This window comes from Hetaerina americana, unplaced genomic scaffold (assembly GCF_022747635.1).
Source record: "Hetaerina americana unplaced genomic scaffold, ioHetAmer1.1.p SCAF_17, whole genome shotgun sequence".
NCBI lineage: Eukaryota > Metazoa > Arthropoda > Insecta > Odonata > Calopterygidae > Hetaerina > Hetaerina americana.
Window position 1 is genome coordinate 10,309,637 of NW_027286730.1, and position 12,744 is coordinate 10,322,380.

At 34.0% G+C, this 12,744-nt stretch overlaps 1 protein-coding gene across 6 annotated transcripts in view; it reads left to right on the plus strand.

Moving 5' to 3' along the window:
* The window catches only part of ctrip (E3 ubiquitin-protein ligase ctrip), a 75,367-nt gene that overhangs the window by 17,691 nt on the left and 44,932 nt on the right, over window positions 1-12,744 (plus strand). For 5 of the 6 annotated variants that reach the window (XM_071584259.1, XM_071584258.1, XM_071584261.1 and 2 more), the window contains exons 5-7: window positions 4,697-4,845; window positions 5,996-6,181; window positions 6,394-6,535. In XM_071584259.1, the coding sequence (XP_071440360.1) occupies window positions 4,697-4,845; window positions 5,996-6,181; window positions 6,394-6,535 (477 nt within the window). The remainder of the gene's footprint in view (window positions 1-4,696; window positions 4,846-5,995; window positions 6,182-6,393; window positions 6,536-12,744) is intronic. The other variant, XM_071584263.1, reaches the window with a different exon arrangement.

The window sequence follows — 12,744 nt, forward strand, 5'->3', positions numbered from 1 at the left end:
AATAACTACGTACCTGCTGGGGGAAAATAAGAAAATACTCCAGAAACAACTCAGTTATACAATTTTGAGTATCATAAATAATTGCCTTACATTCAATGACAGTAAAGGTAAGTTTACATGCACTGCCAATTGTTTGAAATATAATTAGTTTCGTTTTTAAATGGAATCATTTCATATGATACTGGCATTACCTCAGTTAATTTTATTGTACTTAAGTGTATTGCCTGTACTTGCGCATTTGATGGTCTATGATACTCATGAACTGGTCTCATAGTTAAAAGAAAAATTGTTCTCATCTGGAATGCCAAAATTGTATATCTCATTTCAAGTTTTTTTTTTAATTTTGCCCTTTTTGCAAGTTTCTTAATAAAGTGGCCACCATTATTCTTTCATTATTGGCAAAAATAAATGGCAAAGAATAAATAAGAATTGAATTAACTTTGCCGATTAAATTTAAACTTGGTAGGGGTGAATAAATTTGAATTTTAGGCAAAGGATGTTTTGTATTGCATAAATACCTTAACTTCGACCAAGGTGTGCAACCACTGAATTGTTTCCATTCCTGCAGACAATATCTCAAGTTTGATATTATCATTCGGACATTGGGCTTCATATGTTCCTTTGCTTTCCATGGTGCAAAAGAGCAGACTTAAAAGAGATTACAAGTTAACATCATAGCTAAGATTGTCAAAGTGGAAGAAGGGGGCAGTTTTTGTGTACAGGATTTGGTTGAGGTTTTCACTGAGTTTCTGATTCAGGTAAAATGGGAGTCTAATGAAGTAATGGTTGTTTTTGCACCCTCACAAAATGCAGGTGCTATATTGTCAAAAGTTCTTTTTGTGAATGGGATGGCATGATTCATCCCAACTGGTAGCTGCTCACATAGTGCTAAGGCAATGCGTTGGACATCTAGAATTCATTTTTTCCCTTTTTTGTGCTTGTCTTAGCAACTATAATGAACATAAACTCAACAATGACCAGAATGCTATAGTATTCTTCCGCTATTTTTCCTTTTAATGATTCCTCTGCCTCCCTGGTTCTTTGAGAGGGATGATTGGGGATCATCCTTAACACCATCAGTTAAAAAAATGAGGCTGCCTTTTGGACTTTAATTAATGTCATTAATTCCTGGAAAATACCTTAAGACAGTGAGTAGTTGTATAATCTTTTGTGGAGTAAATAATTCAGTTACTGGCATAATAAGTCAAAGGCATCATTGACTGGAATATTGCAAAGTGAACTGGCCCAGTTTTAATTTTCAAAGCAATTATTCATTCTCAAAATATAACTCTTGATTTAATCTACCATGAAAATTGATTTTCCATACATTATTGCTTTTTGTCAAAAGAAAGATAAAAATTTACTGTTGGGTGATATAGATCTGAAGCAACATGTCAATATTATTAGTTGATTTGAATGAATTAGTATTAGTGAAAACCAAGGCAAGAATTTTATTTTGTACGATTAAATTATTCACCCAAGAAATCTACTATGTTTAGTAGAAACCTGTTCCGAGCATTGGGTCAAGTGGAACCTAACTGTTTTAACGGCTAATGAAAGACAGGCTGAGTGTTTACTAAAATTTTGAAGATTTTTGTTACCAAGTGTAAATAATTCAGTAAACCTAATATCAATAACTACTGTAAATACTGAAGTATTGCAATTAGAGTTGTATGTTAGTAGTATTAGTGAAAACTTGAGTGGTATGAAAACATGTCTAATGTAAACTTTAAGCCAGATGAAAACAAATAATCTTTCAATGAAACCAAAGGCAATGTTCTATTAAAGAGTATACAATAAGTATTGGGCTCTATAAGTTCACCAACTTATCTGGATTTCTCGGACATCTTAATGTATGTAATGTATCTTACTTGGATATAATCACCAAGATTTGATTCAGATAGCATGATGCCAACGAACTACATGTGTTGCTCAGTAAGTCCTTGGAAAAAATAGAGAAACAAATTATTTTGAGTAGATTTTTTTATTTTGCACCATAATATCCTTTTAGCTCCATGTAATTTTTCCCAGCGTTTCTCCAAATTTTTTAAGCTTTCCAAAAAGTAGTATTTCGGTCGGTCCTTAAACAGGCATCTGTGTTGATGATGATCTCCTCATTTGATGAAAATCATTTTCTGCTAAGCTATTTCTTCAAGTTCAGAAATTGAAAAATGTCCCTGGGGGCCAAATATGGTGAAAAATGTAATGGTCTGAACTTTAAATCCATAATTTTCATCGTCGAAACTGCACAGGTGTGCACATGTGCATTATCTTGATGGGAAGGAAAATTTTCCTTTACTAAGTGAGGACATTTTTCTTGATTTATTTGTTTGCAAAACAATCTCCATTTATTGTTTGTCCTTCTTGCAAGCGTTTGATGTTGATGATTCCTCATGCTTCCCACAAAATAGTGGCTACCACCTTGTCTGACAATTTTATTGTCTTTGTCTTCTTTGGAGCCACATCTCCTGTAGAAACCCATTGTTTTCACTATTCCTTAGTCTTTAGAGTGAAGGAGAGTATCCATATTTCGTCCACAGTAATGTATTGTTACAGTAAAGTCATCAGGATTACAACAGAAAAGCAGCAAACCAGTCTCAGAATCAACTGCACAATTGAATTTATTCTCCCCTGAGAGCAAACACATCTTGCAAAAATTTTTTTCACTTATTATTTTGTGCAAATTTGGAAACACCACCGTGTGATATGCCTGTGGCCTCAACAATTTTGCAAACTTTGATTTGTCCATCACTCCAGGATTTAGGATTATGTCAATCATTTAGGAGAAAGTCACTTCCTTTTGATGCCCTCTAGAATGTTCATCATTTGTAGATGTATGACCATACGTAATCTCTCTTACCTAAAATTAAACATCTGTAAATATGGAGCAGATATGTCATAAACTTCATATAACTCAGTTTCATCTCTATCTGTGTTAAGCCTTTTAAATAGAAGTGCTCAATCACCAGACACAACTTTTTTTTTATTTTTCTTAATAAGCAAAAGTTTGTTGCCTCAATTGACTGTGAAAATGAAACCATATGATGGATGTAGCCAAAGTTTAACTGCATTCTTGTGAGAGATGAGGTTTACTAAAAGCAAACATTTCCCAACACTACAAGTACAATGTTGGATTTTCTAAGGAATCGTTGAATGACCCAAATATGTTTCAACCAAAGCAGTCATATAATAATAGAAATAACTAGAGCATATAATATCAAATCTGTACTCTGGTCAGTATGGCCAGTTGTTCATGAATGGCCGTCCCTGTCCCATTCCTCTCCTTGCACATCATTTGTTGCATAAAGTCTGCATGATGACCCTCGTTGAGGAGATGGGTTTTAAACTGTAATAATCCTGTTCCTTTGTTTAAGCCCTGGTGATGTTCTTCTGCTTGTACCTGGAGACTTTGTGTCTGTCCAATGTATGACGTCTCGCAATACCCACACTGTAGGCAGTAAACTCCACTGTATTGAAGTGTCTCCACAAAATCTTTCACTGATGGTAGTGGTTTTCTTATGTTTAAGTCTTTCAGGAGTTTTTGCCAAGCAATTGATAAAATTCTATTGACCCTCGACAAAAAAATTGAAGCTCTTGGATTTTTGAGTTTTAGAAATAATTGCCATCCATAAGATTCCTCTGAAGAAGTTCTATTCCCTTGGCATCAGAGTCATACCACTCATCTGTACAATTTTCTTTGTTTTTTGCTAGTGTTGATCATGAAGATCCTGCAACCCTAGACATTATAGAACTATAATTTTCAATTAAATGATTTCCATGTCCTCACATTGTCTTTTACAACTTTTCTTTGGCCCTAGTAGTATCCATACTCAGTTTATTATTTATACAAGGGGTGAATTGAATCTAACTGATGGGAGGAAAAGTAAAAAAATAAAATGTTATAAAAACTGGAACTTAAAGAATTATGTTGTTGGGATGGATGAATACATGTAAAAGAAGTGGCAGCAACCATTGATGGAAAATGTAGTTTTATTATTCAGGATTTTAGAAACCACATAATTGAATGCCATAAAAATTGCATTGCTATCCTGGATTGCCTTAAAAAAGATGGTATATACTTGAAGTCAAGTGTAAAAATAGAACTGCATTTCCTTGCTATTTCTTACCTTTCTGAATTATTTCATTAGTTTTTCAAAGACAGCTTTTCCAAGTTTAAGACAACATTTTTCATATGCATTGCTTTTTTTATTTCTATTGGAAATTTAGCAGAGAGACAATTCAAATTTTATGCAATCATGTTACAGAATGAGCTGAGTTGGCTAGCTAGATGGAACTTACCACTTGGCATTGCTATGAATGTACCTACTGTCACTGATTGAATTGAGTCAATGCTGATTACAGTTCTCACTCTGTGAGATTAGTCCAGGGGGGCCAACTTATGGCTTGTACCGCATACCAATCCCATCATCAGCTGCACATAAGTTGAAGTAGTAGATCTTCCTAGAAAACCACAGGTAGCACAGGAAAAGGAGTTTGTCTGTCTTTCCCTGGTGTGTGAATTTCACATGCAATAGAGGTTGTAATATTAGGTGAGCCCCTACCCTCACCTATCAAATCGCCCTTGGTTTCACTATGGCTTGATATTATACAGGGCAATAAGAATCTTATTAGACCTAGTCTAGTGTTCTCCTTATTTTGTTGTCATCATGCTCCCATTTTATCTTTGTTTGTTTAGGTTGGCATCAGTAGGTAGCTCTGCATTTTGCAGGGGTGGGTCAGGAAGTGATTCTTCAGCATCCCGCAATCAGCTGCTCCAGAGGCCTGCCTCTGGTAGGGGCCGAAAGCGGGATTTGGCTGTGGATGGGACACCTTTGAACAATTCTGGTAGGTCCTTTATTTTTTTTTTGTTTTTGATCAAATTTAATTTTTTCTCATAGTCTTTAGTTTTTTCTATTAAATTTTTAGAATTCAGCTGTATCAGCACTATTTTATAAAATATATTTTGAATCCAGACTTAACTGTTTTGTTTATTCATGTGTGTGTAATTGTTTGTTGTAAATAGAATGAAATAACAATGTTTTTCTGATCTTGATGTGAAATAAATCTGCTACAAATTAATTTATTCTTCTTGAATAAGTGATTTTGGAGAGGTTAATTATCTGTTTATAATGTATGCATGCTTTTCCTTTGTGATTTTGTATAGGACAGAAATAACCAAATATCTCAGACTATTGTACAAAAAATTAAAATAATAAAAATAAGAAGAGGAAAAAATAATGGGTGTTGCAGTAAACCATGTAATAAAAATGGAATAAAGAATAAAATCTGTAGCCTATAAGAACATTAGTACTCCTTTAATATAGAGGTGCTTGTGAGTTATGATATTCTGAGAGAAAAGTAATGTTTCATATAATTTTTAATTTCTGAGAATGAATAATGTGAGGTTCTATTTCAATTTTCAGAATATTTCTAGCTAAAAATCTAAATACCTTAATATTTCAATGGTGCTGTCATAATATTTTGCATAGGAAAGGATGTACCTTAGAACCAATTTTAATGTGCTGGAAAGATATTGGGTATCAATATGAAGATGGCCACATTTTAGTAGGATGAACCAGTTAAAAAATAAAATATACTTAAATGTTTATACTGGCATTTTATCCGAAGAATATATACCTATTTTGTGGATGATGCTTTCAAAAATTTCTATGTACTTAAAAGTAACATTACTCAAAAAGCTCTTCTTTTCACTTTTGTAGTCATGCTTGGCCTGTCATGAAAACAGTAAGAGTTAAAGCTGAGGGAAGTTAACTGACTTGCTGTCACATCTTAGTGATAGTGCATCATTAGTAATTTAATGGGAGAGGCATGTAAATAAAATGGTGGAATTTATCTAGATTGAAGTATAGAAAAAAACAAAGAAAACATAGGTTTTCTAATGTACATTAGGAAGCAAGATGCTCGAGAGGAATTTGGACTTCAAGCAACCATCAGTCTTGTTGAAAAGTATAAAAAGACCTCTTGTCTTTGGTAGGTATTCCACCAGAACCAGCACCTGTCCCAAAGAAGTACCCATTGCGAAGTCAGGTGAAGCTGACAGATTCAGGCATTGAAGTGCCAATAGCAAAGCCTCCCAGTCTTATTGCAGTATCTGCTCGGAGGTCCACAGTGGTTCCTAAGAAGAAGGCCAAGGTGTCTGAGAGCTCATCCAAGAGTCTGGGTGGGTGATCTTCATATTTACACATTATCATTCAGCACCATCACTCTCAGAGGAGAAGTAGTAGATAAATCCCTTAAACCTTACATTGCAACACCCGCTTTATGGTACCAGTTTGACCTCTCATAAATGCATAGGCTTTGATCATAATATTAGACATCAGCATTATTGTAACATTTTTAGGACTGGCTTGATGTATTTATTTGCTTACACAGCAACCAACTCAGGAACTAGTGGGACTCAGCAGCATACATCCACCAAAAGTGAGGATATTACATCTAGCAACGTCCAGGAGGGACCCCAATTAAGACGAAGCACTCGAAGCAAGAGCACCACGGGGTCCTGCGCTAGCAGCAGGTGTGTATTTTTATAGTTAATGTTTAATCTGCACAAGAGTTGTCAAACCATTGCACTCACGGGGTCTTATCATGTGAATTCTTTCATTGATGCGATTTGTTTACTGTTTACCCTTGCTTGATCCTTTGAAGATTTTGGTTAACTATTATTATTGTGTATTTTGCCCAAACCTTATAAGCTAATCTATATTATGACATAATGGGTTATTAGGTGCTTAAAAACTCAATATGTGCGCGGAAATACTAGGGGGCTCATTTTTTAAAAATCTGTGAGTTAATTTACATGTCCTTAGTTTGATTGCCATTTGGACCTTCTGCGAATGCAATTTGCTCTGATGTGCAATCTGTCACTTCTACCAAAAGGTATGTGTTTTCAAGAGTTTTAAATGAGATTTTTAAAAGAATTTTAAAGGACATACAAATTCACTTATAACTTGGAAAAATGCCCCTAAATGGCATATGATCCCTTGAAATCATTTACAACACCATTTTCTGTTACACACCTCAATGAATTACTGTGTGAAACATTTTTTTCTTGTCCTAGTGAAGTTTGCAAGGCTATTCTTATTTAATTATTAGGTCATTATGTATATATTATTTCATAATTTAAAAATCCTGTTTTTTATATTATATATATTTTTTATTAATGTGATAGCCTTTAATTTGTAATGTATGGATCAGTGCATAACATTTTTTCTGTGAATTAGTTTGATAAACTATCCCCTCTTCTCTAGAGATTGGTGGTAAAAAAATTAGATTTTTACTCTTGTTATTTAAAAAAATTTTAAATTCCATACATGGCAGTAATAAAAACCATTCATAATTAATACTTCTTAATATTTTAATTTGGCTTTTTCATTAAAAAAGAGTGTCATAAGCATATTTATCTCGAGAAATAAACTTCTCACTCCCAGTTATTTCATTAAATGATTTTTTTACTTTTTTGTGACTAGTTTTGTTCTAAATCATATAAACATTTTTTGGTGCGGAACTAGTTCTGAACTGTGATTTAAGGATTATGCTAGTTAAATTTGATCCTATTTCATTGTATCTCATTCTAAATTTGCAACATTACATTTTACAATATTGTAATTTTGGATAATTATAATTGTCCCTTAAGAATTCATTATTATTTGAACCTGGGCAAACCACAGATATTTGTCATTTTAAAAGTTCCTCTTCATCAAATGAAATAAACATACTTAAACTTTGTAAATGGTGCTAGTATGCATATTAAGGTGATTAAATAAGAGTATTTGAAGGGAAGTTATTACAGCTGAATAAATTTGTGTAGTCCATTATTATTCATTCAGGAAATATGGATTCCATTCCATAATATATTGTCCATTTTGAGTTTATAAATGCAAAATGTAATCAATAATAACTTAAATTTTAGGTCAACCACTGAATTTACAATTGCAAATTGGTGGGCTTTAATTGGTAGTTTTTTTTTCTGTTGTATTAAGTAATACAACTTAGAATTTACAGTTATTATAGAAAATATGTGGTTTGATTTTTTCACTCATGATTGTTTCATTATTTTGTTGTCTTAACATGCATTTCAAATGTGCAGATTATGTAGTTTAGTCAAAGGCATGCAATCCAGAAGACGAAGGATAATTTTACCCATTATGAAAATGTGTCATGTTTTTAAGCCTGGAACTAAATGCGTAAAACTGAGAGAATTTTTTTTAATATCCCTGTGTTGTGAATGAATAACCCATTATTGTGCCAGAATAAATCGTGTTAGTTCAGTTTTTTTTCAAGGCCATACTCATGGAAAATGATAGATTCCACATTCTGACTTTTAAACATTCAAATTGGCAGTTTTTACACTGTTATGTGTGTTTATTTTGAGACATTTTATCTTTGTGAATTCTGATTTTTATTCATTGGGTACTAAGGATATAGAAACCAACTAAATTCCCATGGAGGAAATGTTACATGCTGTTTCTATGATATGTCTGTATTGTGGCCCCTGTAGAAGTTCTCAGTTTCCTTAAAAATATTTATACTCCGCTAAACTTCTACTCAGCTAATGGTTATTCATTATTGAACATGTCATTTTTTGACTCCTTTATATTCATTTGAAGGTTAGGTAAGTAACAGTTGTGTGTTTGTTTATAAATGGTGTGAACTGTGTTGTCTGATCACTTCCTCATAATTTTTCAGCTTAGAATATGTTTATGTAATGTTTGCCATTAATAAGAATTAGGAGCACAAAATTATGCAATTACCATATTTGCCTGTGTATGGGATTTACCTCATTTTTTAAACTAATTTTCAGGAAAAAAATTTCTACATTTTTTATTAAAGTTCACCATCATTTGTTGTTGTAATTTTATAGTTATTTATGCCTATGAAAATGGAAAAGGGGAACATTGTAACTCCGTGACTTTTCATCACAATCTTAAAACTTAGAAATTCACCCGAGCCAAATTAAGAATCACTTAAAGCCTTTTCTTCAGGATTCGAGTCTTTGCGTAACAAATTGCCCTCTGTGCCATCAAGGACAGTGATAATTCTATATTTCTTTCATGTTTTTCCTACTGTAACTTGATTTTCAGCATTCCATTAGTTTTTGACCCATTTATAAATCTGTGAAATGCCTCCTCCTCTTCTGTGTACTGAATTCAACTGATCCATTTCTCTTTTATTAATCAGTGTTTTATCAATGCAAATATATAAAGGTCAAAGCTTTCAGAATGTCAAGACCATGCATTGTTGATCCAAAAGTTCATCCTCCCCTCTTATCTATTTAACCCATTCAATAAATGAGCACAAACACACCTGTAGCCAGTAATTTGTTGGGCAATGCTTCCCTTTCGAAAATCAAAAGAGGCAGCAGTTTGTGCCATTTGTGCAGGAAAACATGTCTGTGTAATGTTTTCTCATGTCCACAAGTTTTAACAGTTATACTTTTTGAACCTTTAAAAATTACATTGTTTGAGAGTACATAAAACTTAGTGGGGCCTCATCTATTTTTCCAATTTGTGAAATTTAAATTTTTTTTCTTTCACTATTGACAAATTTATGCAGCCCAAAAATCTTGTCTTCATATTATGTTGGCAGATTTAGTGTATTTTAATTACAGTCATCATGCATAAGTCTTTCCTGAAAACACCATAATATTTGTTGATCCTGTAAAATCAGTGATGTCTCTGTTAGCATCAATCACTCTTGTTTGTGGAGTAGTCATTTTTTTGGAAACTGCAAAGCTCTGTAAGAAAATGTTTTATATATGATGTAGGTTTTAGCATTACATTGTGGAAACGATCCATGACTCCAAGAATACACTTTGTTTTTACTCAAAAATATTTATCCAAATGACCTAAGTTTCATCTTTGCCTTTTCTAGAGTCTGATATCCAAGTTTTTAATTATTTTTCTAGTTCTGGCCATGTTGCAATTCATTGTCACTGGATGTGTTTAATAGGAATAGTTTTTTTGTATTATCTTTTTGTCCTTGCCAAGTTCTTACCTTTTCAATTGGCAGTGAACCAAAATTCCTCTCTAGACATCTCTGGCATAGGTAATCACTTAGCTTGAATGCAATATCATGGCAGTAAATCTGCATTCTTTTTAGCCTTGCTCTGGATCAAAATCTCAACCTTGATGATTTGAGAAACTAAAATTCATTTATAAATTCATTCCAGTATTTGCAAACTAAATAACCCCTTGCTATTCTATATTTTATCGATGTGGTAATGGGATGATTGCAATTATCCGTGATGGCATCAAAGTAATGGGCTCATGGCCATCCACCGATAGCCATTCTGGCTACTTTCTTACCCTCCCCAAATTTTGAATCATTAAAAATCTTATGAAAGTTTAATACTGCTTGAAAAAGGATGCAAATTTACTGCCAGCGTACATGCCAAGGGAAATGAGCTTAAAGTTAGGAGTTGCACCATTCACATCTGAATGGAATAGATTATTTCATCAGCAGTTTGAGTATTAGTACAGGGTGGATCATAATAGACTCCCTGATTTGGTGGGCAAATCGTGAAAAACTAACCAAGATAATTAAAAAAGATTTTTATTTCTTAAAACTACGTCCAATGTTATTTTACTTTCATTAGGCTTTAAGCATTATTTCATCAAGGTGACAACCTTGGTAAGCGATGGTACATGTTGAGTCGTTCAAAAAAGTTTTCCAAAACTCTTCTCAGCATATCTTGTGTCATCCCAGCGATGGCATCTGTAATTGCCCCCCTAAAGGCTTCCAAGGTCCTTGATCGAACTTTGTAAACCTCAACTTAGAGATATTCCCAAAGAAAAAAATCACATGGGTCTCAAACCTGGAGAGCAAGGGGCCAGGGGCCCTCACTAGGAGATTAGGTGGCCAGGATATTGTTTTTGCAGGATTTTGTGTGAATGATGGGCGGTATGAACCGTTCTGTTGAAACCAAAAGGCTTCTTTGTCATATTCTTCAAGAAACTCTTCCATTTTATGGAGTAAAAAGTTCTCCAGCATCTGACAATTGCGCACTGAATTCAAATTTACAGGTTAACCTTGAGATTCAAAAGAGCAAGGCCCAATAATGCCTATATAGGACGCAGAACACCAAACTGTCACTTTGGGGCTATGAAGAGGTCTTGAGTGAAGTTGGCGAGGGTTCGAGGGTTGCCCAGTAACAAAAAGTTTGCATATTTGCTGAGCTGAAGAGATGAAAAAACTGCTTCATCACTAGAAAACAGAATAGTGTTGGGTTGCGCAGAGGTTATGATTGCATTGCAAGCATTTGTATGTTTCACCCAGTCTTCCAATTTCAAATCTTGAACAACCATCATCTTAGTGAGTGAATAATAATTGTAAGTGCAAAATTTGTCTTACCGTTCTGGGCGGTATTCCAAGAGCATGTTTCCGCGCTGAGCATGATGAAGACTGTTCAATGGACGTTCTCACTACCACAATATTTTCAGGTGTCCGCACACTTTTAGGTCACCCAGCTGGTTTTCAAGAAAGAGCAGATTTTGTCGCCCATACACTAGAAATCCATTTCCTAATGGTTTTAGTATCAGGAACCCTGTTATGACAAGTTAAACCAAACCACGACAAAAGCCCTATGCATTGCCACCACACTATCATTGTTTTTGAAGAACGTTTCTATGACAAAGCCTCAATGCTCTCTAGACCACTGCAATGATTACTGAAAATGGCATAATTTCCCCCAGCTATTGCCTATACTCTCTCTCTGCTAATTCACCTGCGTGCTCTTCAGTGATTTTTTGAAACTTGGGGGTTTATTCTGCCCCACCCTGTACGTTAGCAGTAATCAAATATGCACATAGAAATATAGACACCTTTTCTTTATTGATTTTTCATCTGGGAACCTTGGATTCACTTTGTAAATTTTTTTTAGTTTCTGTCAAAGCTCTTTTGTGGGGGCCCATTTCACCTGCATTGTAGATCTGCGATTACCGTAAATCATATTCAGTTATCAGTGCTTGTTCATATTCTGTAAATGGTTCTACAGGATCTTTTTGCTTTTCACTATCAGCCCGTATCATGTATGTACCTTTGTAGTAAATAATATGCCTCCTAAACAGCCTTAGCTAACCAGTACTTGCATACTTGTATTTAAGTTCTTTACATGCAAGTATTTTGCAAGTTAATATTGTATCTTGTGTTTCCGTGCCCAGATTTCTACTACATGTGATCATTTAGGGACATGCCATCTGTGGAAGGCTTATTGCTATCTTTCAATTTCCAGTAACATAATTTCCTGAACCTGCCTTTCCATTGTAAATTTAATTCAAGCCTAAGAGCAAATAAATGGGCATTAGTCTTAGTTTTAGTTCAGGTTGTGTATAAAATGACGCGAAACTCTTAACAGAAATTTCTGCATTCATCTTATCTAGAGATTACACCTTATTCAATGCTTAAAGTAACATTTGCTTTTATTGCTACTCTTCCTTGTATGTATGGTCAAAAGTTATTCTAGTACAAGAACCCTTTGTCATTAAGTATTTATGCGCATGGAAATTCATGAAATATAATGGAAAGAATCTGAAATTTGTGTCAAGTACATGTCAGTTGTGCAAAACATCCAGTGTTCTGATAAGGATATGAATTGTAGTTCATGTAGTAATAGTTTCTTTGCAAATTCAAATGTTCTGCTAGACTATAGACTGAGATATTATAATTATTTTCAACCATATGTGTAGAAACTTACAAGCTAAATATTTATTTCGTCAGAGTACAACA